A 27,878-nucleotide genomic window follows, 5' to 3' on the forward strand; every position below is an offset into this window, starting at 1 on the left:
CTGCGGCATCACAAAGATGTCAGCAGGGAGTCACCGCGACGACGAAGTCGGGTGGCAACTGGGGGGGGGGGGGCCGCCGGGAACTGCTGCAGCAGCAGCAGCGCGGCGGGTAGGTCGCCGGATTCACAGCAACACGTGGTCCGTGGCGATGGGGGGAGACAGGGTTCTCGCGCCACGAGGGTGCAGCGAGAGTTAGCCAGGGTGCGTCCCAGATCCAAGGAGCTGCAGGAAGCCGCGGGCGGTTCTGCAGGCTGCTGTCCATGAAGTAGGGAGGGGGCCGCCGCCGCCGCAGCAAACGACGGCGGCCCCGAGGAAATCCTTTTTCGAGGAGTAGGGCGCCGCGGCCGCCGAGCTAGGCCTCTAGGAGAGGTAGCGGGTGGCCGCTGACGCGGCCGACTGCTGGGAAGACCTCCTAGTAGAAGGAACTCGCCGGCGCTGGGGAGCGCGCGACGAGCGAGGACGTACGCCTGCCGCTACGGACGGTAGCGGGCGCAGGCGAAGGTGCTCGGCGGCAGCGAAGCTGGCGCGACGGAGCGAGGCGCGACGATATCGCGGGAGGCAAGCAGGGACACATCCGCACACCTCGAAAGTCTGAACGAGGAGCGACGGAAGCGCGCGCGGGGAGAGGCGGCGGGAGACGACCGCTCTCGTTGCCGGCTGGATCCAGAAGCTCTCTCTCGTCTTCTCGCGGGAACCCGCGTAGACGTCTTGGTGGCGCACCCATCGCTGGTCTCCTTCCCCCAAGGGGAGGTATTTACCTCCTCTCCCAGCCGGCGCTGCCATGAAGCTCGTTGGGGTGGTAGTGGTCGGTCGCGGCGAAGGGGAAGGAAACTGGTTTTCCACTGTGTGTGTCTGTGTGTGTCTGTGTGTGTGTGTCTGTGTGTGTGTGTCTGTGTGTGTGTGTCTGTGTGTGTGTGTCTGTGTGTGTGTGTCTGTGTGTGTGTGTCTGTGTGTGTGTGTCTGTGTCTGTGTCTGTGTCTGTGTCTGTGTGTGTGTGTGTGTGTGTGTGTGTCTGTGTCTGTGTGTGTGTGTGTGTGTGTGTGTGTGTGTGTGTGTGTGTGTGTGTGTGTGTGTGTGTGTGTGTGTGTGTGTGTGTGTGTGTGTGTGTGTGTGTGTGTGTGTGTGTGTGTGTGTGTGTGTGTGTGTGCGCGCGTGTGTGTGTGTGCGCGTGAGTGTGTGCGCGTGTGTGTGTGCGCGTGTGTGCGTGCGCGTGTGTGCGCGTGCGTGTGTGTGCGCGCGTGTGTGTGCGCGTGTGTGTGCGCGTGTGCGTGCGTGCGTGTGCGTGCGTGCGTGCGTGTGCGTGCGTGCGTGTGTGTGTGTGTGTGTGTGCGTGAGTGTGTGCGTGTGCGTGTGTGTGTGTGTGTGCGTGAGTGTGTGTGTGTGTGTGTGTGTGTGTGTGTGTGTGTGTGTGTGTGTGTGTGTGTGTGTGTGTGTGTGTGTGTGTGTGTGTGTGTGTGTGTGTAAGTTGCAGCAATTCCGCAACTTATCTCATTATTTTGCAGCAGATGCTCGCGTTGCAACGCTCTCAGAGGCATTTTTTGGCACTGAGCTCGATTAACATGGCTTCTTTTGCCTTACGCAAAGCGAGCCTAAGCCTACACAAAAAGAACTTCCAAAGGACCTTATCTAGGTGGCTTTGCCTTATCACACACACTGTGACAGGTGGGAAGGCGATCAAGAGCTTCTAGTTTCTTTATTATGCTCAGCTGAAGTGACTCAACACTACTATTACCTTCAATCAGCTATTTTTCGCTATCCATGCATGAAGTAGCCCTCCGACTTAATTTGCAATACCCAAAACATTTTATGAAGCGATGCAGAGCTACAGCGATCCCTCAATAATTTCTAGCCCAAGAAGCCGACCAGCGTATTTTGTGTAAAGCCCTTAGCAGCATCCACACAATTCTCGCGAAGCTCTTTTTATTCAACATTACGTGCAATGTTGCCTGCCATGTAGTGCTGGCTTTCATTTTCTTCGACATAGCCACGTTGCAGCTTAAGGTACGACTTCCCGCAGAGGCGTGAGGACAGTCTAAGTTGAAGATATCGTTCGGCAAGCCGAATGGGTGGAATTTTATATTTTATAGGGTCTGCCTTTACTTGCTTCAAAAAAAAAAACTGTGTCAGTATAACCATTCGGAGAATATATCTATACTTTATTGTTCTGGGAATTTCAAAATTTTGCTGAAAAGTGCTGAAAAAGTTCTCAATTGCACCAAACCAGAAGGAAACGATACTTCAGATTTAGTAGTTGTTTCGCTCCCTTCTTGTGTGCAATTCGGTTAGACTTCCACTACAGTATGGAACGAAGATTTAAGTGCGCTGAACGCAAACCAACTCAAAATCGCTGAACAGTTGGGTTCCGCCATAAGAAAGCCTTGTCAATTTTGTCACTATTCGTTTACAAAAAGCAGTTTCCAGGTTCAATTTGGCAGGTTCTCGGTCAGGAAGATAGAGAAATGTCGGTATCTTTATTTTACTTATGATTATTCTAATGAGCATGGAGTGATAAGCAGTCACCTTTAAATTGATTGTTTTTATTTATCTCCAATATGAAACTTATAGGTAGCGAGATAAATGCGCGTCACTACAAGGTTACCAAGGCGGAGACTGCAGCACACTTGATGGCATATGTTATTTCGCTTTTCTGCTTAAACTAGAATATGCCAGGAACAATTCGATATTTAACCTGTTCGCAGTACTGCTTCCAGTAGGGGCCGTATTTATCTGAACATTTTCTTTCGTCTCTATAGCTTCTGTGGAGTATCAGAACGGCTAAGAAGATGACGTACAGGTACGGCACTATACTCGCAGTCCCGCAGGGCAGCGTCCAGCACAGACCGGCAAGCATTTCGAACATGTAGTTGGCGTGGCGGCTCAGGGACCAGAAGCCTGACGCTAGGAGCAGGCTGGTTCTTGGATTTCCTGTGTCATCATGATATATCGCGCGGATCAACCTTGGGGGTGATCTCCAAATTGTGCATTTCCCCTGCGTAGCCCTTACCAACTGCTTTTGGTAATCTGTCCAGTATTCGAGACCGATCATAACAAGACCAAATACAAGGATCGCAGTCGCTGTTATAGGGTCGGATTCGGGACTGTTCTTGACCAAGTACAAGCTTGTCAGTGGGAAGAAAAGGCTGAGAAAGCAAACGCATCCCCAGCAGAGGTAGAAACCTGCGAAAAGAAAAACAGAAAACTGGTATTGATGCGTGCATGGCAGTCAGCACGCTAATACGATTGCTTCGGCAAAATCCAGGCATTGATTAGACACTAATTGTGGTTTCTTCGATAACAACATGATGGTCTTTCTGCCTCGTTCAAATCATTTACGCTGTCAAGCCTGCAACCTTTATTCCACTCGTCATTCTTGCGGGCCAATAATGATTGCTAGATTAACCCCTTTCATGAATTGAGGAGGTGGACGGAATCGGTGTTGGTGAACTTGGTATTATATTTATTGAAATTCGAACATTATTCCCTGACATTTGCATTTATGAGAGGTTTGGCCAGTGGACATGCGAGGTAATTTCGCCAGCTTTCCTTCCTCTGCTTTCACTCCATTTATTCGCCTTCCCAGGTGTGAGGTAGCCAAATGGGCACCACCTTGGTTAACATCCCTACTTTCATATTCTTATGTATATCCCTTCTGTTGCAAAACCACTACGCTGGTGGCTGCTGCCAATAGCAAAACCTTGTCTCGCTTGCATGTGGAGCAGATGCGATTGGTCAACGGCTACATAACAACGTGTTGCCAAGGCAAAGCCAAGTACCGCATATGGCGCTGCAGTCACTCAGCTAACCAAAAAAGGAATAGATTTAATTGATTACAAATGCGTGTTTCGTGCTGCCAGCTACACAAAGATAGCGGCAGAAGAGCAAAACCTATTCAACGCAGCTTCCTCACCATATTAGAATTGTAGCCATAATTATTTGCATTGTTTAAGTTACGGTAGTCTTCCAACATGCTGAACAACATCGTTTTCTGTAAAGCATATATAAATCCTTCGTGACTCACGGCATTTTTTGAAGTTCTTGTTAAAAAACAAGTACACCCGTACTGCGCTCTTGGATGACAATGGGCAAGTATTTGAGCGGCTAAAGATCTTTTTCAGAGCGTGTTTTCAAACGTAGTGTATGGGCAACACAGTGGTATGTCTTTTCATCTATTGGTTCCTCATCTAGAGCAGTTTTCACGCTCTTAAACGTAGAACTGAGCTATCCGCTAGCCCTGATGGGATATACAATGTGTCGCGGCGTTATGCAGAAGCTACCTGTTAGCTATTACTTGAAATTTTTCACCTTTTTTAAGAAACAGGCAGTCATTAATCTGACTGCAGGAAATGCACGCAATGTACCTGTGTTCTAAACATGTGGTGCTATCTCAGTTACAAATTATCGTCGCAAATGCCGGCACATTTATAATTTTTTTGAAGCTGTCTTCCCGGTCGAAAAAACTACAGAACCGTGTCAAAAATACGACAAAATATTATGTAGTGCTATTGTAAACATCAGATTTTTCTCTAGTCTGTAGTTGTTGTTTTATTTTTTTTTTGTAGAAGCAATTTTCTGTTTTCTGTAGTTCTGCAGTACGTTTCTTTAGTAACTACAAAAAATTCCGTTATTTCTACAAAAAGTTCTGTTGTCACGATAAGTTTTCTATCAAACATCGCGCAGAAATTTTGTCGTAATAATACAAAACTTTATCTAGTTTTGTTTCTCGATTTGGCTAGATAACACGAATACATTTCTAAAAGATAATATGCCTAAATCTCTTCTACAAAGGTTTTGAAAAAGCTTTCTCAATCACCCATCTCAACTCTGCTGTTTATAGCTTTGCCAATTGGCTCTCAATGCCGGCAGGGTTGACTTCCAATACAAACAAGTACTGGTTATATTTCTTAACTTCGTAATTCAGTTCATCCATTCTTACTCTTGAAACCATTCAGAATTTGTATTGCCGCTTGCTGCCCCAAATTCATTTCAGTCACTTAGATTTTCAACAGGAAAGCGTTCCCAGGTCATAGCTCTTCCTAATGCATGTACATCAATGACATAACTAGTCTAATTACTGAACGTGCACAAATTATACAATTTGTAGAGAGCGCATTTTATTCCATTCCTAAGTTTTGTTCCGCTCTAACTTTCAAAGCATATCTCCGTGATGCAATCGATGCCGTACGAAACTAAACGCGGACAAAGTTTATAAGGAAACGACTAGCAAATAAGTTTTGTTTGTCTTGTGTTTATTGAACTTTAAGGTCTGAAAGCGATAAAGGCGATGGTGCAAAATATTGCAGAGAGCTCGTTGTGAGAGATCCGATTTTTTTTTTATATAATTCTGGGTTTTTAACGTGCACTGTCGTCGCCGAGTACCGGTGCGCATTTGGTTTTTCTTCCATCAAAGCACGCCTCTAGCGGCGTGTAGCCAACTTGCGTCTTCATGACCACCAGTGAGCGCGCCGGGAAAACCATTCATTGAAGCACAATGGTGGTGCGGATTTGCTACAGACCCATAAGCTGTCCTTTAGTGCAGACCACTTCTACTCCATCTTGCTACGCACCAAACCCACTAACCACTAATACTTCATAGAGAAAAAATTAACGCATGCTATTATGTTTCCTGCATGGTTATGCGAAATAGAAGACAGTGACTAACCGCATCAAAATGTCCAAACAACACTGGCTATGTTGCCACATTTCTAAGGTAATCGCTGGCATCGTCAGAACTTTGCCTACTTTGTTTCCTTATCTGTTTTTTATTTACATTTTAATCCTTAAGAGCCTGTATATTCCTTTGAACCTTATCCTTGAAGACTCGCTTTGGCCTTGTTACCCGTACGTTATACTGACTTCGCTTTTTAGTGAATTTCACGAATTTCTTCCACCTCTACACCACCGGGCCGGATAAAGCTCGATAAAGCTCTACCCTAATTAGTATAATTTTTACATTCATCTCAAGAGGGCCTTTGGTATTTTTGTGCACATTTGCCCAAGTACCTGCGCTTTCTGTTCATTGAGGAAAAACTGTGTAAGAGGTTCTTGGTTTGGTTTATGGGGGTTAACGTTCCAAAGCGACTCGGACTATGAGAGACGCTGTAGTGGAGGGCTTCGGACCACCTGGTGTTCTTTAACGCGTACTGACATCGTACAGAACATGGGAGCCTTGCGTTTAATCTACAAAAGCCCAGCCACGGCCGGGATTCGATCCCGCATTTTCGGGCACAGGAGTAGAGTGCCCTAAACACTGGGCCATCAAGGCGGAGCGTATGTAAGTGCATTCGGTAATCCTTCAATAAAACCTAGTGAGTGTAACGCTCGCAAAATTCATATGTTGTCCTTCGTGTTTACCATTGCGTTGAATTCATTCCTAATAGCGCGTTGTGTTAGGTTTTATGGCGCATAAACAACTAAGGCTATCATGAACCAACAGCAGCATTCCCAATTGCGATATAAACCAACTCTCCCGGAAGAAGGTATTACTGAGCTTTCTATGAAACTGCTTTTGCTGCTCCGGTTTACATACGTTGTATTCGCCTTCAACACTTTCCCACCGACTATTTTCTTCTAAAAAAATAACTAAAATCCACTGTTGCAGCCTCCGGGGCTGAATTTTCCTCCAATGTACCCAGCTTTTCTTCCAGAGAGGTTGTTTGGAAAAAAAAAGTGCAATGGTACTGAGTACGAGTTCGCTGGAACAGCTGTTATGCCGCTGTTGTGGCCGTGTTTCCATAAAACGTAAAAAGGGACAAAGCTCGTGTACCGTGCCTACGTTCAATATCGATAACCTATCAGCTGAAGATAAAGGTCATAATTTGACGCCATCGTCGCATGACGTTCACTTTTCTCCCTACGCACTGCCATTTTTATTAATCCTACAACTGTCATTCTCCTTTTTGTAGCTCAGTGCGCAGACCTGCATATAAGTGTTAAATAGTACTGCACTTAGGTGAGCCCCCGCTGGGGGAGAATAACCTGAAATCTTCTACACGCTGCTTGTCTCCCGTCTCGTTTGCAGCCTGGGAGCGTTAAAACAACAGCTAATCAATGCATTAGGTCGCCTCTAAATCTCTAAAGTCCATGTAAATTCTGGCATTCTAACGGGGCTTACAATATGTCTCCGTAATGCGTCAAGGTTTCAGCAAAAGTCGCGGTGCTTTCTATGGTAAGTCAACGACCGACTTCTAGAAATCCGTTGGTTGTTGGCGGTGTGGGGTGTTTTATTTTTGTGTTCTTTTTTACTGCCACACCATTCGATGAACGCCTTAATTTGGTGCCTAAGTAAATAGCTACCAATTCAGACCAAGCTAAGGCATAAATACTAGACTACGGCATAAATATTAGACTGCCAGTGCAAGAAAGCAATAATGCGCATGCGCACAGTACGGCGTCGACATCAGGAGGCACGGGTGCGGATGACGTAAGTCTGCCGCCATGGGGCCACTCGCGTGGCCCATTTACGTTTTGGCAAAGCGAACTGTGCTGATTTCTTGGACTCTCCGCTATAGGTGTGACACTTGCGGCTAGCTAGCGACCTTCCCTCGCCCCCCTCGATATTTCTAAAACCAAACCTTTTAGTCGTCCTTGTTACATCTTCCTTGTTAGCTGTGGTAAATAAAGCAAGGTACACTTTCCTTCCACTGGGAGTCTCCGTCGTTTTTGATGCCGAATATTAGGCAGAATTAAAATAGGGAAAATAAATTTAAGTTTCCATAATTGTAGGGAGCTGCCCTTTCGGTGCGTGGAATTAAGGGACCGACCACGCCTTTCCAGCTGAAACGTACCAGCGCAAGCAAACAGCAGTGAATAGTAATGGCGACATATAAAATTCAGTACTTTATAGTTTGTTTAAATTTGTATTAACGATCCCAATATGACTAACGTCCCATCCTTCTAACATCCTATTTGCAGGCTAACTGAACGACTCTTATGCGAAGCGACTCTTATTCGCTTGTCTAAGTCGTCTTTGCGTCCTAGTGTTTCTTTACACTTTGTTTTCATCACGAACGCATGTTAACTCGCCCAACTTTCCGCGCTACTTATTTGAAAAGCCTAGTAGCCGTGCAACTTCAAAAGCAATGTTAAAACCTTTGGCCAATTTCATCGCTATATGTTTCCGAAGAGGGCATCTTTGCCAAAAACATTGCCGCATCCTTCAGTGGCGACGCATGCGAGACACTGCGAAGCGACAGATGTGAGTAGGCAGTCAGACGAACGTCCTCCGCCTCCTATCCTGACGCTGCCATCTTGCTGGACTCAATTCGCATTTGGAGTTCATGCTACTTCGTCTCCTTTGCGTTAGCATCGCCAGCTAACTCAGATCTTAGGAGCGTTGGGTTCTGCGCATGCGTGTTTATGCCCCATTATTTTCCTGTCCCTCTAACCAATAGGTTAATTATACTCTATCAAGCTCTTTAATATCACCACCTCTGGATTTCATGTACGCCGAAATTTCCGGAAGGACACCCATTTCTGTTGTTTATAAGCAAGAGCCGTGTAGTTCTGTTAGCCTCCGTTAAGGCAGCACCAAGCTAGCGATGATGACACCGTTGTTTTGGAAAGTGTTGATGAAGTGAGAAAGCTTATCAAGCTGGGACTAGACCGTCGGCAGTATAGGCATTTTTTGTAGCCAATGAAATGTTCTACTAAATCCTTCAGCAGGAAACGAAAACGCTTCGCCTATGAGTTTTTCTAAAAGTTACTGTCGCTCATGAGGACCAGTATCAATCCACGCTTCCTACCTGGGTACATGCTCACGGTACGATAAAAAAATGAAAATAAGAACGTTTCGTCGGAACTCAGTAGTAAATAGACCAGTTCTCTTGACCACTATAAAAGTAGCTTATCTAGTATGTAATGAGCCATGCTCAAATGCAGCTCTGCTTAACGAAATAGGAAACGTTGTGAGACTACAGATGAGAGAACTTGTTAACACCATCGCCGCTCAGCTCCTTAATATTTGAAGAGCTTCGGAGCTGCCGAAAGATGAAATTTCCTGCTGCGAAGCAGTCTACTTGTTTGCTAGCCATGTTTCCCCGCTCTAACCACAGCTTCATGAAAAAGTTATATTTTATTCAGAAATGCTCTCGCTTAAATCTAAACATGGACTGAAGAGAAATGTATCTAATGCTCAATGAAAACGTTACGTCTTGCAAAAGTACGTCTTCTCTCATTGACATGATGTTAAGACGATAGTTTCGAAGAAATAATTTCGCGTACAATATTGGTCGCCATGTTGATCGCACAGTGCTATACTTTGAAAAATATGACACTGGGCTGCTCGCTAAATCAGCGTTTTTGCGCCCTACAATGCATGTCAGTAGACGTCGCCCTTTCAGGTCTCAAGCATTAACTCCACAAAAGCGATCGCCTACCTGCTCTGTCCACTGCGATGTCGATTGTTTGCATGTAGCCGTCCTCCCACCAGAAGAACTTAGCAATGTATACAGTCTGCAGAATAGCCGCCACTGCTACGGACCAGTTCCAGCCGCTAGTCTCCACTTGAGCCTTCCAGCTAACAAACACTAGCAGCTGCCATAACATCATTCCGAAGCGGCAATTTGTCCATTGCTTGATGTCGAGTCGTTGTCCGATCCGAGGGTAGAGCTCTAGACCCCAGTAGAAATCGAAGACCACGTTGCCGGACGCGCCATGCTCTCCGGGAGAAGGCTTCACTCTGCCCTTGATGTACAGGAGAAGGGGAACTGCGTAGGCCATCACTGTGAGGACAACGGCTGCCCCTGGCAAGTTCCTGTACACCGGCACACATGGAATGTCTAAGCCAAGAAATACGAAGGCGACCAATGCCACAGTGACCACGTAATACGTGAAGCCAGTTTCGCGGTACACCGGCCTGTGACCCGTTGATGTCGGCGGCCCGTAGTAGGTTTTGCCAGGCAGCACCAGGAGAGAGAGGCCGCTGTAGGCTGTATACGCCACTAAGAAAAGGCAGGTGTTCAGCAGTGTGTCGTCCTGGCAGGTCCACGCATTGTACCAGAATGCCATGAATCCCTGTTCCAGAGCTTTCGTTGTGGACGATTCGTGGGTGACGACGAAGGATATGGCGCATACCACAAAATTGGGAACCAATACGATGAGGAGCAGAGGAACCACAGTGTGCGAGATGAAGGGCAGAGATTCATTTCCTTCCTGTAGGACTGTATTGAAAAACACACCCAGACAAACGCATTAAGAAAACTAAGAGTTTTCGTTCTCACGCAGAAAGCGACTACGCCACAATATTGTTGATAGAAGGTGATTAGTAGCGAAAAAAAATATTCAGCGTATACTTGCGAGAAGGTTAAACGACGTATATGCCGCGTAATTTTGAATGCAAAAATAACACTGTGCATAATTAAAAACAAGAAGAAAGCATCAATGGCGGCAACAAAACACCAATACAAAATGCGGAGAAGCGATAAATACGCAATCCATTCAATTGAACAGCAGACCGAGTTGTTGTTTTATGCATCCAAAGGCATCGCAAGGATAAATCTGGTCAGCCAAATTATGCGGTGCAGTTGTCTTCACGCCCTAAATTGTAGGCAAGCTCGCTTTCTTTCTGAAAGATGGTACCCTGCCAAAAGTACTGCACGTGTGTGTTCTGCGACAGAGACCATGTAGGAAGGAGCAAAATACAAATCGAAATCATAGGCTTAGACTAACACGGCGTTAAAAACGTAAAGACAATAAAACGAGACTAAAGTATAAAAGGAACGTAATGCGAGAATATTTTAGTTGACATTCGTCCCTTGCAGTGGTACTACCCAGTCCTGAAATTTATAAGAATTCGGAAGCTCATGGCAATGAGTCTTTCACAGAGCAATCCTGCTTCATATACATAGCCTGGATGCAAATATCGCATGACAGCTCACTCCTGGACTACTTTAAATCAACCAAAGTTTTACCATTGTTTTACCATTTCTTCACCTTTCATCACGTACTCCACGTTTAAAATTAACAACGTATAGCCAAAGCATATTCAGGATATATTTTGAGCACGTTTGCGTTTTTTAAACGTTTGCGAGTTTAATTTGTACCAAGGTGTCGTTGTTATAACATCTGAATTGATGCAGCCTTATTAGTTCCATTTCTTGCCCTGAATTTTCCAAAACCCACTGAATTTACTCTGCTATGTTTGCCCTTCGTTTTCGTTGAGTTAAAAATTGACCCAAGGGAGTTCGAATGAAACACAAAATGTGTGATTCTTTTCGCTTGAGCTCAATTCGCCACATATGTACACCTACGATGTTCCAATGCGAATAGTTCGATACCTATTTCATACATATTGACTAACGCAATTGGAGCAAGAAGAAGAAAGAACACGACAGCCGCTAGAAGGCAATACGCTGCGAGAGACGGCTTGATTTCCTCCTACCTTCACCTGTTCTGTGCGTCAGTAAAAAGGTTTCAAACCTGACACACAGGTTTAATTCCAGGACATACTTTTAACTTTTCACCCTGAACCCGAAGGATGGGAAATAACAATTCCCCACTGCATCGCAGTCCTTAAAACAAGGTGCCGTGGATTATACTTATACCCATGCCTTTTGCACTCAAATGAGTATTCAATTTTCTCTATCGATGGTTATAGTAGGACAATTATGTCGTCTATTACGTTGCGAATGATTCTGCTGTCGCATATTTGTTTTCAGGCAAGTTTGCCATGGCTGTCACTTGAAATAGTGCTTTAAATTTAGGAGGAAACGCTCTTGTCACTTAATTGCCCTATTCAGTTGAGCTGCGCCTGCGCTTAGTTATAATTGTTAAAGAAAACAACTGAATGTGTGAGTCGACTGGGTGCCAGCATTAGAGCTGAAGTGATACATCATTCTGCAACAGCGAAACTTTAATTGAGGAAATGCGATGACGGTTCTTCGTATTTTGCGCCGGGAAACAATTATTCTTGTGGAATAGCACTTTTTTGTCACAAATACCAAAACAAAAACACAATACTAAAGGTGCTCACCATACCGAACGCCGCGAAGCGCTCCTCGTCAAATAGCTAAAATGTAGTTATAATGGTGGCCAATACACGTAAACACAGCCAATAGCCTAACGCTATGATATTATATCCCCCTGGTTATAGAATATTGTTCAACAGAGACTCAAACCATAACCCGGATTTCTTTCCTTGCTACTGCCAACATACCTGGTTGTCGCCGACGCTTGGTCTGCCGGGGTCGCTTCATAACTGCTCGGATGTGCTGCGTTTCTTTCGCCAACGAAAGTTTCTTGCAGTGGGAAGCAGAGTCGAACGTTTGCAGTTGTTCAGCCTGCCATTCGTCAACGTGGTACACAAGGAGACGCCTCTTCGCAATACTAGCACGCTTTCCCCGGACCACGCCGCACTTGACGACCAAGGGATGAGCGACGTTCAAACGCTTCGGGGAGTAGTGATACACTCGAAGCAAATGTGCCCTTTGAAGATAAGGTGCGCTGATAAGCGAGGCAAGGGCAACACAGCAAAGCGGATGGGCTGCTGAAAAGCGGTGCAAAACTAGCAGAGAAGGCTCTCGTCGTCTACATCATTGTTGGATTCTCTAGAAAACCCACAGCGTTATTCTACTCTTTATAGCGGCGATTTTATTACAACATGCGACTGAAGCCGCTTGGTTTCATGTTCACACAGCTGCAGGTGCTAATGCAGAAACAGTGAGATGTGTGCATTCTTTTTCCTTTACTTTTAGCTTTGGGCGACCTCTGCTGCAGCTAAAGCCTCGACAGTGCGATTGAAAACAATTTTCGTGAATATTTCTATATGGTGCACGAGAAAATGGCGCCTCTGTAAATTACCTTTCTTTAATTCATTGCGTATTACTCACTGCATTAAAGAGTAAAATACTGAAAAGAGAGCGTGGAATGCAGCCACAGACAAATTTTTTGAAAACAAAGAAATATGCGCAAATAACAGGCTTTCACAAATGGTAGGGCGATCTGTTTACAGAATACATGATCCTCCCGATTACGTTCAAAGCAGAATGAAAGGGTCCTCTCCCAGGGATCTCCAATTAATGTTGCATCCACGTTCATCCACAAATTTTAAAATCTCGTCCTTTCGCCCAACTTTCTGCCGCCCGCCACCACGCTTGCCTTCTCTATTCGCGTTACATTCCCTTTCCATGCCCATTTGATCTTGAAATTCGACTACGGTATGTGCACTGACTCCCTTTGCCAACTTTTCTCACATGTCTTTATAGCTATCATTCTGCTCTTCATGATTCATTGCGCTGCCCTAGACGTTCAGCTTTTTATGCCAGCCTCTGTTCTTCCGCCTCATGCCGGGTTTTGGTCAAATGTAGCTGATATACGGTTTTCGCTTGGGGTGCACTGACAATCTACCGTTTGCGATTTCAGAGCGCCTAACAAATTCGCTCCTCCTCATTATTATTATTACGGTTATTTCACTACGGCGGTCTTGGTTATCGATCTCGACTTGCTGTATGTTGATGTGTGTCCTTGCCCCTTCCAGCGTTTTATTACCTATCGTAAACTGTTCTTCCCATAGTAAAATGTTGAAAATAGCTGTATAGTTTCTGTATAATTATACTTCTTAGGCACACATTTCGGTTTTGCGATCATCATGGTTTGCAGCTCATGCCCAAAGCTTCAGAACAAAGCAATGTCGTCAATTATTAGAGGTGTCGCACATTGCTCTCTGCTTCCACCATGCCGGACGAGACCACCTCGACATCGCCGCCCGTACCAACCACGGTACTGTGTTCTGGCGTTCTACGGCAGCGTGATTCATGCCTCTTCAGTAGCACGGCTGACCACGACGTCGACGACTGGTTGTCGGCGAATGAACGTGTCAGCAGTTACAACAGATGGGACGACACTATCAAGCTAAGTAACGTAATATTTAACCTGACCGACGTGGCGAACCTCTGGTTTTGCAACCATGAGGCAGACCTGCCATCTTGGTCTGCATTTAAGAAGAATTTTGCGGAAGTGTTCGGCCGTCCTGCAGTTCGCAAGCTCCGAGCAGAACAACGCTTTCGTGAGCGCACTCAGCATGCCGAAGAGTCATTCACAAGTTATATATAGGACATCGTTGACCTGTGCAAACGTGTCGACCCACTAATGTCTGAAGCGGCTAAGATCGGACACATCTTGAAAGGTATCTCCGAGGATGCGTGTCAGATGCTCTGGGTGAAAAATCCTGCCACCGTCAGTGACGTGATTAAATTTTTCCAGAGCTACGACGAGCTTCGAAAGCAGTGCGCTTCTACCCGGAAGACCGGTGTTAAAGACGACACCACCTCTACACTAGCACTGGGTGGTTCTACTTCATCAGAGGACAGCCCTTTGATTCAACAGATCAAAGCCTTCGTTCGCGAAGAGGTCGCCCGCCATCTATCCCTGGTCCCTCAATTGCATGACACTGGTCGCCTTGTTCCCTACATGGCTCCATCCTTGGCCCCTACCATACGGCGTGTCGTGCAAGACCATATCGCTGATGTCCTTCCGACCAGCCCCGTGCTCCCGTCCAGCCCTGTGCTCCCGCCCAGCCCCGTGCTGCCGCCCAGCCCTGTGCAGGCGCAAGTAATGGCACCATTGACGTACGCCCAAGTTACAGCCGGGCCGCTAATGACAACCGCACCTGTTTCCTACCAGGCCGCCCCTTCCAGCCATCCTTCGCCTTTGCCTGGGTCTGCGTTCCATGTCCCTATTTGAAGGGTACGCCAACGCCCTACAGACCCTTGGCGAACCGCGGACAACCGGCCAATCTGCTACTCTTGCGGGCTGCCGGGCCATGTAGCCCGTTTTTGCCGCTAAAGCCTTCCACCTTCTAGCCCTGATCTCTGGAAATACTCGTCCGGCATGGTGGAAGCAGAGGGCAATGTGCGATTGCTGAGTTCCAGGGTGGATGGGAACGCACCCCGCACCTCCACCAATTGTAGGGGTGTGTTTATTCAGTAAGCCCAGATGGATATAGCCGCTCAGGAGAAACTCGCAGCGGAGCGTCAGGCGTGGCGAATCAGCAACGCAGCGACCAACTTCTTCGTCCTCGAGCGCGCCAGCACGCAATGCATGACAGTGGCTATGAAGACGAAGATTACCACATTACATTAGCAGATTACTACAATTACCTCCTCTCCCCAACTCTTCCCAATCTATGAATGATTTCCGTAAACACGTGCACTCAACTAGGAGGTTGTGGCTCTGTGTTAAAGCAGGGTGGCCGAGCCCCATTCTAAAAGGGCGAGTGCGCTAAGTCTAATCACCGAGATCAGACCGCACTCCAGGTCTGGCTATGCGATTCTGCCAATAACGTACGACAAAGGAGGAGAACACGAAGTCGAACCGAAGTAGAACCCAAAGACGAATGTAAATGAAGTCTCATGGGTCACCCCTGAGGTCTACTTGCTGCGATGCCATTAGAGCAACGCATGTGTCAACAGTCATTCCTAATCTCGTGGTGCGCGAAGCCAGCACAAGGCGCGAAGGAGCCTATGCTCTTCCTAAAGCCCAGTTCAAGAGGCGCGCATGTACCCTCCTGACGGCACCGACGAGGTGTCGCGACACCTTGCCGGTGCCGCCAGTTTAACATTTAACTTTACTCTTAACACTCTCAACTCTTTGCCGCAAGTTTCCTTTGTTACTTCGCCAGCCAAAACTTTACACCAGCGCACCTGTGGCGCTCTCCACCGGCATGACCAATGGCACCAGGGCGTACCTTAGGGAAGGCAGTTTTGCGCTTAATGACAGAAGTCCAGTCGGGGTTAGCAGAAAATCAAAGATTTGTGGGAAGGTTACCGCTTGGAACCCGCGGCAAAACTACAAATGAAGCAGTAGAGGAATACATGGGCTGGGCGTCTTTCGGGGCACAATAGAATCAGAGCAAAATGTTGTACGAAGAACGGCTCAGGAAAAAGGCCGACAATAGGTAAACAGCTAAAGTAGTTAAATACATTTACCGAAACGGCACTGACTCACAGTGGCGGAAGAGGACCGGTAAACTAATTAGTAAGCATCTAGGAAAGCAGGATGGAGAAATAAAGAAAAATAAATGGCAGGTAAAGAACACATAGAATAAAAACTGGAATTCTTCAATGAAAAAGAAGCCAGCCCTAGACAAATATAGAAAATTAAAAACTCGGATTAAGAAGGAAACTTTCTATGACAACTCAAGAGGCAGCAGCTTTCTTCTTTAAATTAGATCAGGATGTCTTAGAGCCCGAAGTTTAAGAAGGAAGTTTAACCAGGATGAAACTTGGGCTATGTGCGGTAGATGGCCATAAACAATTTAACATCTAATACTGGAATGTAGAAATATACAGCTGTCGACGCGGACATAGTCCTAACCGAGGCCCTGCGGTTCAGAGAAAGAAAAAAGCGAGAACGAATTGGTGGTAGAGGTAAGCTAGATATGTTTGGGAGATTGGTGGATAAATAGCAGGGAGGGGACGCAAGTAATATAAATCGAAATTAAACACGGGTATTTAAAGATATATAACACGGACTAAACGTAACTTCGCTTAAAGTTGACGGATTATTTAGGTTAAAAACATAAAAAAGAAACGTTGAGCATGGTGATAGCTATCACCATCCAGTCGAAAGGGCATGCTCCCAGCATCCATCAACCCCTAGCAAACTCTAAATGTTTCCCGAAGTAGCCGCTTGACAGCGCGAAAGAATTAAACGCAGCGAGTGGTGGCGAGCGAGCTTTCCAACGTACTACGGTGGTACTGAACGCATTTCATGTTTCCATCTCGGTTGCGGAGGAGGAGGAAACATTTTTATCGTACAAGAGCACGGTATTGTGAGTACGGTATAGGAGTACGGTCGGAGTATGGTAGTCTTCATGAATGCGAAGCACGGTACCGCCTTGTGTTTCGCGCCGTCATACATATCAAGCCTCTATGAATAGTACAGCTAAAATTCCCTGGAAGGCCCCGTTGGCGGGTGGCATGCGGTTGTCACCCAGTGAGCTGTCCGACTGTAGCGGAGCTAGGATGGCTTGGGTCAGTTCCGTTATGACCTGGTCCTGTCTCCTTAATTTGACCTTCAAGGGCGGTGTCCCAAATGTTGCATTAAATGAACTGTTTTGCTAATTTGGCTTCTGTGGTATCGGGCAGGAGGTTTTCAATTATTTTATTCAGTAAATACTCCTAATCGTTTGCAGGAGGAAGTCGAAACCAAATTTTTGGGGAGGTTTCAGTTCACGCCTTTATATTTCGTTTTCGAGTTTGGCTCTAGAACGATATTTCGCTCCGGTGTCACGTAGTATGCTATTGTTCTGTGCACACGTTCAGAATCTTTTGCAGCGCATGGGCTGTTGCTGCTCCGGTCTCAAGAGATGGCGTCTACTTGCGTGGCAAACTCGGCGGAATGCAGCCTCAAAGAGATAAGAGGAAGATAGTCGTTCCGTGCCCAGCTCACGCTTATTGTCGGCCAGAGAATAGGTTGCAGCCAAAGGTTCTAAAAAAAGACATAACTTTATGCAACCAAGGGTCGACACAGCGTCTAAGATGCAGTTTGGCATGGAAGGGAACTGGCTGAAGGCGTGTCTAGCCAAACGCCGGTTTTCCCTACCTTGCGGTGATGCATAACTATTTTGCAGAATTCTTAGAAGGAGACTGCAGAGCTTGTTTCGTTTTTGTTCTTTTTAGATTTCATTTCACCACATCTGTTTGTTCTTTTTTTGCGCTAGTTGCGGAGTTTATCGCTTGGTGGGGCATAACATGCTCCTGCCTCCATTACATCAGTGTCCCGGCTCAGAGCACTATGTGGTGGGACAGCTTCCTCTTCCTGAGACTCCAATCTCTGATGGCATGTATGGATGCAGTTCAGTGCTGCAAAAATCTGAAACTCACGTGGCTGCATTTTGTCGCTAAAGCCAAGCGGACAGAAAGCGCGACCAACCTGGACGGAGAATTCCACGGGGCCAAGGAGGCGCAGGACCCCCCCCCCCCCCCCCCCTCGAATTCGGGCTTTGGAGCTGTTCACCCGTAAGGTACTTCGTACGGTACGGCTCACCTCTGCCCTGGACCGAGTGGAGTATTGACCAAATCTTTCCAATGATTTCCGCTGGATTGAAGAGGCGGGTGAGCGCTGGTGACCGCCACTGTAGCCATCTTCGCGCTGTCGCGGTGCACCATTTGGGAGCCGAGTAGGAACGCTCTTGCAAATCATCGTCTTATGGTAATAATAGGATCGAGCAACCTTGTAGAAATGTGGAGCAGGCACTGTTTCTTCTCTCCTCTTTCCTCCATTTCGACAAGCCGACGATCTCCGGAGCCAGCGCTGGTACTAGCATGGTTTCTAGTACATTCGGGGAAGGGAAAGAAGGCGGCCCCTCCAGCATTTCTCAAGAAGGCACAGCGCCCCTCCAAGGTCCAGCTTCTTGCGCTCAGTTGTGTGACGCATGAGCTCTTCAACAACACCAGCAGTGAATTGTCGGCTCCGATCAGTGATGACAATTCGTGGCGGCCCGTGTCGTAAGATGACTGAGTGCAGCAAGAAAAGCGACACCTGATGCGCCGTAGCAGATGTAAGAGCGGCGGTTTCACAGTAACGTGTGAGATAGTCCACGTAGATTAGAATCCAGCGATTTCCATCCACGGACTTCGGAAACGGACCTACGAGGTCAATGCCTACTTGATCAAACAGAGCTGTCAGGGTCTTCACAGGGTGCAGCAAGCCAGATGGAGTTGCATTTGGACATTTGTGGCGTTGGCATTGCTTGCAACTGGCAACGTATTGTTCAATCGTCGAGCGCATTCTGGGTCAGTAAAATCTTTCTTGAGCACGGTGGAGTGTTCGAATCGATCCCAAATGCCCAGAAGTTGGATCATCATGCATAACACGCAATACGTCCGTGCACAGCGTCTTGGGAATTACGAATAGGTATCGCTGGCCGACAGGCGAATAACTCTTTTTCCATAGGAGGCCGTCACGCACACAAAAACGGCTTGTAGGTACGCTGGCTTGGGCGGCGGCAAAGAGAGGCTGCAGACGGCTATCATTTTGCTGTTACGTTTTGAAAACATTCGTGTCGGGGAACGCTGGCTCGAGGGTCGATATATAATTGTCGAAATCGTCGCTTTCAGGTCCAGTCGTGGCCATTGGCATCCTAGAAAGACAATCTGCGTCTGCATGACGCCTTCCGCTTTTGTACACCACGGCAAAGTCATATTCCTGTAACCGGAGGGCCCAGCGTGCGAGGCGACCACATGGGTCTCAAAGGTTACGCAGCCACCAGAGTGAATGATGGTCAGTTACGATAGTAAACGACCGTCCGTACAAATATGAACGGAAACGCTGCACAGCGAAAACTACAGCCACGCATTCCTGTTCGGTGTCTGTGCAGTTTCGCTCCGGCTTGCTCAGGGTACGACTTGCGTACGCGATATCATGCTCTAGTTCATCTTGCCGTTGAACAAGGACTGCCCCGAGACCGATTCCACTAACGTCCGTGTGAACTTCTGTGTTGCTGCAGGATCGAAGTGACGTAGGATGGGTTTCGATATTAAGAGAAACTTCAGTTGACGAAATGACGCATCGCAGTCTGGTGTCCAGTCAAAAGTGGAATTTTTGTTGAGAAGGCACGTCAATGGGGTAAGTGACGTCAGCAAAGTGATGTATAAAGCGTCTAAAATAAGAGCACATCCCTAGAAAACTGCGCAACTCCTTCACTGTCTGCGGGGGTTTAAAAGACTCAACAGCGGCAGTTTTCTGGGGATCCGGCATTACTCCATCACCGTTGACAAGGTGACCTAGCACCAGCGCTTGGCGCTCTCCTAAGCGGCACTTTTTCGAGTTTAATATTAGAGCGGCGTTGTTCAGACAATTCAAGACGCGCACTAGGCGGTCATTGTGTTCTTGGAAGGATTTCCCAAATATGACGACATCGTCCAGATAGCAAAGACAAATGTCCCATTTTAAGCCGCGCAAAACTGTGTCCATAAAGCGTTCAAATGTGGCTGGCGCATTACACAGCCCGAATGGCATAACATTAAACTCATAAAGGCAATCTGGCGCTACGAAGGCTGTTTTTTTTTTTCTTATCCGCAGGGTCCATTGGAATTTGCCAGTAGCTAGATCTGAGATCAAGACAAGAAAAATAGGACGCACCAGAGAGGCAGTCGAGGGCATCGTCTATGCGAGGAAGAGGATAGACGTCCTTTTTCGTAACAGAATTTAGACGCCGGTAATCGACGCAGAGTCGCCACGAACTGTCTTTCTTGCGTACAAGAATAACAGGGGCAGCCCAGGGGTTAGATGACTCCTGTATCACCTTCTTCCGTAGCATGTCCTCCACTTGCTCATGAATGACTGCGCTCAGATGGGGACACGCGATATGGCTTTTGACGAATGGGACGAGCCGAACTAGTGTCGATGGTATGATGGGTTCGATGTGCAGGGCGAGAGGTCGGTCCATCTGTTTGAGAAAAGTCAAACATAGGCGAAAAGGGTAGAAGAATATCCACAAGAGTACGGCGTTGAGGGGGCTGAGATCGGCGTTGATCATACGGAAGATCGAAGTTTCATCAGCAGGCAGAGGTACGGTGGCACTCGTAGCATTTGACACCAAAGCAACGATGTGGGGCGCATCGGGTCCACAGGAGGCAAGCTTCAATCCCGTTGATAAAGCTGCGGGCTCGGACGATGGATTGATTGTCCATAACGAGGCACTACCGTGATGCACGGAGATCATACAGTGAGGGATAACATTTTTCTTCAGGCATGCTGAGTGAACTGGGTGCACCACGGCCTGAAATGAAACCTGGTCAGTGGTGTTCGGCTCTGCCTCAGCAGTGAACATGGTGTAAGATAGCGAGCGAATTATCCATGCGCCATGCCTTGACGCTGCACGCGCCAGTGATGTAGCTCTGGTGTTCGGCTCTGCCTCAGCAGTGAACATGGTGTAAGACAGCGAGCGAATTATTCATGCGCCACGCCTTGACGCTGCACGCGCCAGTGATGTAGCTCTGGTGTTCGGCTCTGCCTCAGCAGTGAACATGGTGTAAGATTGCGAGCGAATTATCCATGCGCCATGCCTTGACGCTGCACGCGCCAGTGATGTAGCTCTGGTGTTCGGCTCTGCCTCAGCAGTGAACATGGTGTAAGACAGCGAGCGAATTATCCATGCGCCACGCCTTGACGCTGCACGCGCCAGTGATGTAGCTCTGGTGTTCGGCAGCGGACACGGGGACGAACATGGCAGACAATGGTGGAACTACTGTATCTTCGGTAATACTAAAAACTGTGTCTTAATTACGGCCACTTTCAAAAAGAGTCGGCAGATGCGAGCCGTCAAAATAAACCTCTTGACTTCGGCAGTCCACGGTAGCGCCACAAAACTTCAAGAAGTCCATTCCTAAAATGATGTCATGCATAGAGTTGGGTAAGACTGCGAATTTGGCTTGAAAAATTGCACCACCCACAGACACCTGGGCACTACACACACCTAGTGGCCGCAACGCCTCTCCACTCACACCACAAATCGTTGAAGCACGGTCATATTCAAACATCACTTTGCGTCCCAACAAGCGCCTAAACTGATTACTCATAACAGACACAGTCGCACCCGTATCCACCAAAGCTAACGTATACACACCATCAATGAACACACGAATTTTGTTTTTGAGCATTATAGTTGGAGGGATGTTGCCACACAGCACATTTCCAGCGGCCTCACCCCCATTGGTGGCGCTGGTTAGTTTTCCTGCTGAGGCGACATGGAGCGCCGCCGCGGTGATGGAGAACGACGCGCACGGAAGGCGAATGGAGGAGTAACATTTCTATCAGATGCAGGGGAGTGGTCGCGGAGATTCTGGTTATGGATGTTGCGGTAATACCCACGCTGAGTATTGGATTGCTGAAAAACGGGACTGTATTGCCGATTGCTGGGTACTGTTGGAAGCGCCGGACGGTTATAGCGAGGTGGGAACCTACTGCGGCAGCACCTGGCGATGTGATCTTCGGAGCCGCAGCGGTAGCATATCGGCGGGGAAGGTAGAAAATCAAGGAACAGCTGGGCACGTCGTAGGTCTGGCTGAATGCTCATACTGCTCAGGAATCCTGGTAGATCGAATGGAAGATCTATGTGCACTTGGGGCGATGTCATACCTTGGGGCGTCAGGCATCGACGCATTCCAGTTGGCGAAATGCATAGGAGGGTTGTCAATAGAAGCTGCAACTCCAGGAGCTTGTGCGAAAGGCTGCACTGTAATCGCTTGGGGTGGTGAAGCCGGCCGTCTAGATACCTCTGGACAGAGACCTCAGCAGATTCGTGCAGAGGAAGTGGGTTGAGCCGCAGGAGTTCTTCCCGCACGATTTGCCGGATCGTCGACGGAAGATCTAGTTGGGCATGGTCATCAAGGCTGGCCATGGTAGGCACGTTGGCCAGCCGCCCAACTTTTGGCGCAATACGACGGGTTTTGAGAGCTTGAAAAGCGCGGATGTGTTTAATAACATCGGATACGGTTTCAAGGGTGTCTTTGGCAATTAAAAAGTTGTACACGTCAGCCCCCGTTAATGGATAACTGCCTTGTCTTGGCGGAGGGGCTTGCGAAACTCGATGAAGTCGTGAGCTCTGCTGTGTAGGGCCACCCAAGATAGACAGGTCACGGCAGAGAGTTCTGACAAAATGTGATTCACTGGAGAAGGTAATGACAACCCACTCCAGTATTTCCTGGCAAGAAAACCCTATGGCCAGTCACAATAGCATTAATGATATGGCGCCGGAAGATGAGCCCCCCAGGTTGGAAGGCGTCCCACATGTTACTGGGGATGAACAAAGGGCGATTCCTAGTAGCTCCAGGACAAATGAAGCGGCTGGGCTAAAGCCAAAAGGACGCTCAGTTGTGGATGTGTCGGGAAGCGACCGGAAAGTCCGGTGTTGCAAGGAGATATATCACATAGCAACATGGAATGTAAGATCTATGACGCAAGGTAAACTGGATGTCGTCAAGCGAGAAATGGACAGATTGAACATTGATATCTTGGGTATCAGGGAGCTCAAGTGGACCGGAATGGGAAAATTTAACTCCGGCGACCATTGTCTTTTATTGTGGGCACGAATCCAAGAGAAGGAATGGGTTCGCTCTCATAGTAAACAGAAGAATGGGCAAAGCAGTGCTAGGGTACAATCCCAAAAACGACCGAATGATTTCACTTCGGATCCAAGGTCACCCTTTCAACATAACAGTTATCCAAGTCTATGTACCGACCACTACTGCTGAAGAAGCTGACGTTGAGAGATTTTATGCGGACCTACAATGCCTTTTAGACTGCACCCCATCATCAGACGTCGTTTTTCTCATAGAAGACTGGAATGCTAAGGTTGGGAGGGAAGAAATATCCGGAATTATAGGCACGTTAGGTCTTGGCGAGCCAAATGAAGCTGGGCAGAGGCTAGTAGAGTTTTGTCAAGAAAACAACCTGACCATAGCGAATACTCATTTTCAACAGCACAAGAGGCGCCTGTACACATGGACTTCACCGGACGGTCTGTACAGGAATCAGATCGATTATATTCTTTGCCGGCAGAGATGGAATAGCGCTATACAAGCAGTAAAAACAAGGCCTGGGACCGATTGTGGCACCGATCATCAGCTTCTTGTTGCAAAAATTAAGCTTCGATTGAGGAAAATGCGGAAAACTAGAAGGCCTTTCAGGTATGATCTGGATCAAATTCCATTAGAATATGCTGTGGAAGTGAGGAATCGATTTCAAGAATTAGATCTAGAAGACAGAGAGCCCGAAAAGATGTGGACTGATGTTCGTGATATAATACAAGAAGTAACTACTAAGGTAGTTCCAAAGCAAAAGAAATGCAAGAAAGCAAACGGGTTATCTGAAGAGGCTTTGCAAATAGCTGAAGAAAGGAGGATGGCAAAAGTTATGGGGGAAAGAGAAAGATACAAGGTTCTCAATTCGGATTTACAGAAAATAGCAAGGAGAGATAAGAATGCCTTCCTGAACATACAGCGCCAAGCAGTTGAGGACAACAGCCAATTAAGGAACACAAGAGCTCTGTATAAGACAATCAAAGATATCAAAGGAAGCTTCTGTGCGAAGCTGGGCGCGATAAAGGCCAAACGAGGCAAGGACCTCACTGAAGCCTAAGAGATAAAGAAGAGGTGGCAGGAATACCCAGAAGAACTGTACAAGAAGGACCCGAATGTGCAAACCCAACATAAGACTGTTGTGATTACTGATCTCGAGCCGGGCATCCTGAAGAGTGAAGTTGAATGGGCCTTAGACAGCCTTGCTAAGAACAAAGCTAGCGGAATTGATGGCATTCCAGCTGAGTTGCTTCAAAACCTCAACCATGATGCTGTTAACATTCTGCATACATTATGTCAGAAGATTTGGACAACCCTGCAGTGGCCACAGGATTGGAGGAGGTCAGTTTACATCCCCATTCCAAAGAAAGGCAGTGCAAAACATTGTTCCAACTACCGCACGATCGCGCTTATTTCACATGCTAGCAAGGTGATGTTGAAAATCCTCCAAAGTAGGCTGCAGCAGTATGTGGATCGGAAGCTTGCGGACGTGCAAGCTGGGTTTCGCAAGGGCAGAGGAAATAGAGACCAAATTGCCAACCTTCGCTGGATTATGGAAAAAGCCATAGAGTTTTAGAAACCCGTCTACTGCTTTATTGATTATGCGAAAGCGTTTGACTGCGTAGATCACAGCAGATTGTGGCAAGCTCTCCAAGAGATGGGAGTTCCAATTCACCTCATCTGTCTCCTCAGGAACCTGTATGAAGGACAAGAGGCCACAGTCAGAACTGGGCATGGTCTTACTGATTGGTTTCTGATGGAGAAATGAGTGAGGCAAGGCTGCATACTGTCGCCCTGCCTATTTAACCTATATGCAGAGTGCATCATGAGGAAGGCCGGTCTGGACGAGTCTTCAGCTGGAGTGAAGATTGCTGGAAAACTTATCAACAACCTTAGATATGCGGATGATACCACTTTAATGGCAGAAAGTGAAGTTGAACTCAAGAGACTTCTGATGCGCGTACAAGAAGAGAGTGAGAAGTTTGGGCTTAAACTGAACATTAAAAAGACAAAGATCATTGCGTCTTGCCCTATCAAGTCCTGGAGCATCAAGGGACAAGAAGTGGAAGCTGTGACAGATTTTCTCTTCTTGGGCTCCAAGATTACCTGGAAAGGAGACTGCAGCCATGAAAATAGGAGACGCCTTCTTCTGGGAAAGAGAGCAATGGTTAGCCTTGACCACCTAGTAAAGAGCAGAGACATTAGTCTGCCAACCAAGATCCGTATAACCCGTGCTATGGTCTTTCCAGTTGCGATGTATGGATGCGAGAGTTGGACTGTGAAAAAGGCAGGCCACCGAAGAATTGACGCGTTTGAATTTTGGTGCTGACGAAGACTCTTGAGAGTTCCTTGGACTGCCAGAAGAACAAATCAGTCGATATTGTCGACCATAAACCCCGACTGCTCATTGGAGGGTCAAATTCTAAAGTTAAAGCTCAGCTACTTTGGTCATCTGATGAGAAGAGAGGAGTCGCTGGAGAACGATTTGATGTTGGGAAAGGTTGAGGGTCGCCGGAGAAGGGGTAGGCAGCGAACGCGATGGTTGGATGGCATCCTCGAGGCACTGCAGATGAAGTTATGTGATGTTAGGAAGATAGCGAGCGACCGGAAAGCGTGGCGTGACATGGTCCATAAGGTCACGAAGAGTCGGACACGACTGATCGACTGAACCTCACACGTCAGCCGCGATGCCCTTCAAAATGTGGCCGACTCTGTCTTCTTCGGGCATTTTGGAATTCACACATTTGCACAATCTGAGGATCTCTTCTGTATAAGTGGCACAAGTTTCATCCGGCAATTGAGCTCTTTGAGCAAGGGTCTGCTCAGCCCGCTTTTTTCTCGGTACAGTCACCAAAACGCTGTTTTATCTAGGTGGCACACCTTTCCCAAGTTGTCAAATTGTCCTCGTTATTCTCGAACCAAGTCATAGCCGTGTGAGTTAGAAAGAAAACGACATTTGTGAGCATAGTGATAGGGTCCCACCGGTTGTACCGACTAACTCGTTCATAATGAAGTAGCCACTTCTCAACGTCCTCACCTTCTTCTCCTGCAAACGGTCGTGGTTCCCGGTAAGGCTGGCAGGGAACAGAGCTGTAGGGGGCAAGCCTGTCACCAGCCTGGCTTGCAGCGTCGCGGCTGGCACGGTTAGATTCGGTGTGGTCCATGATTGTTGGAAGCGGTGGCAGTCCAGCAAGGCGGCGACTACGTCCAAACTCAAGTTGGTCTTGCTGCGCCGTACTTAGGGATCGAACGGAGCACCTTCCACCAAATTGTTACGGTGAAATAGAAAAGGGGTGTTTATTTACAGTGATATGGCAGTGGGATAAGGTGAAGCCTACTAGCCCCCAGGCACCAACGCTTTCTCCTCTGCTTCTCCCAGACCAGCACAATTCTTCCTCGTCGTCAGTGGCATGACAATATAAAATACAGAAACCTAGGACAACAGGCCATCGCCAGGTGTTTGAAACACCTTTTGCGTCTATGTTTAGCCTGTAAACTCCGATAACTATAGGACAGTAAAAAAAAATCCAAGATCTCAAGCGTAATATTTAAAACAAAACTTCATTTCCTTCTACGTTTCCAATGCCTTGGAGACAAGATATGAACTCTCTCAAATGACTTAAAGTATATTACAAGCCTCAAACAAAAAGAAATAGGAAGAAAGACACATTCAAAACTTTAACTCCAACTTACAGAGTGGCACCTCGTGTTTGGTATGAAAATAATGTATTAGGTATTAAAAACAAGCTGATCTGAATTGATTACACAGGTTTCCAGCTATTTTATCTACTAACCTGCAGACAACTACACCTATTACTGAACCTTTTGATCAATGTTCCCCCAGTCAACCTTAGTTTTATGAACTGCAGCATGAGGACCAAGCTTTATCTGAAAAGGCGAAGCTTGAAAAAGGCCAAGAAATAATCAGCAAGACTGATGCCTGGAACTTTGGAACTGTCACTCGGCTAAAGAACCTAAATATGTTCAAAACGGCAGCAAAAGTTTGCTCAATACAAAAACAAATACATCTTTCGGCATATTTAATACAATCTCAGTACATTCAAATGACTGAACAGTCACTGCAATATTAACTTGCTTAAAAAACAAAAACATAACCAAGAAACACATTGCCACATAGCCCAAATATGCATAAAGAACACCGCAGAAACATAGGCAGCGAAACTGCAAACAAGTTGGCTGCAACAGCAGCAAAACACCGAGAGAAAATTGTAGCACCTGTTACAAAACGTTCCTTACAGAACAGCTAAAAAAAGAAACAGCTTAAAAATGGCAGACAATACGTCAGAACGATCTCAAAAGCAGATATGCATTTCATTGGGCTTGAAATGTCACTCATTTGTCCCACGTAACTCGAGCCGAGATTTTAAAAATTTGTCACTCTGCGCGGGAAGGAAACAGCTAGGCTGACTAATGCTGGCGCTGGACTAGAGCTCTAAGTTTTTTTTTTTAGGTTACCCCTTTGCTCGTCGAGACGTCGAGACGGAACCTGACACGCCTTCTTTGAAACGGGCGAGTTCTGGCCCCGAGGCAACACAGCTGGCTCTTCAGAGTGGTTGACTGTCCACAGCTCGGTGCGGCCTCTGGCCACGGGAAAGACGCAACGAGGCACGAGGATACCCTTCTTAGCGCAGGGGAGTGTCGTAGGTTCTACTACAGCGTCATAGGATTCGCATTGATTTCGAATAGAGAAAACCCGCACGACTGCTGCAGCTGATGATGATGATGTCAGACAAAATGGCACATACCCACGGCGGGGGATTGGCCAGGGTGCATTGTAGATGGTAAATATATATGTTCAAGAACCGGAGTATTCAGATAAGTATGGATGTCTAAACTAGA

The 27,878-nt window shown here is 47.1% G+C and overlaps 1 protein-coding gene across 2 annotated transcripts in view; it reads right to left on the reverse strand.

Moving 5' to 3' along the window:
• Positions 1-2,135: 2,135 nt before the first annotated feature.
• LOC146174611 (uncharacterized) overlaps positions 2,136-27,878 on the reverse strand; it is a 46,234-nt gene continuing 20,491 nt past the window's right edge. The window contains exons 1-3 of one of the 2 annotated variants that reach the window (XM_084583778.1): positions 12,152-12,410; positions 9,375-10,157; positions 2,136-3,177 (exon numbers count right to left, since the gene is read on the reverse strand). In XM_084583778.1, the coding sequence (XP_084439904.1) occupies positions 2,657-3,177; positions 9,375-10,157; positions 12,152-12,191 (1,344 nt within the window). In that variant the 5' untranslated portion in view covers positions 12,192-12,410 and the 3' untranslated portion in view covers positions 2,136-2,656. Of the gene's footprint in view, positions 3,178-9,374; positions 10,158-12,151; positions 12,411-27,878 lie in introns of those variants that run through there. The other variant, XM_084583777.1, reaches the window with a different exon arrangement.

Source organism: Amblyomma maculatum, chromosome 11, assembly GCF_055883805.1.
Source record: "Amblyomma maculatum isolate TAMU_Amacu chromosome 11, ASM5588380v1, whole genome shotgun sequence".
NCBI classification, from domain to species: domain Eukaryota; kingdom Metazoa; phylum Arthropoda; class Arachnida; order Ixodida; family Ixodidae; genus Amblyomma; species Amblyomma maculatum.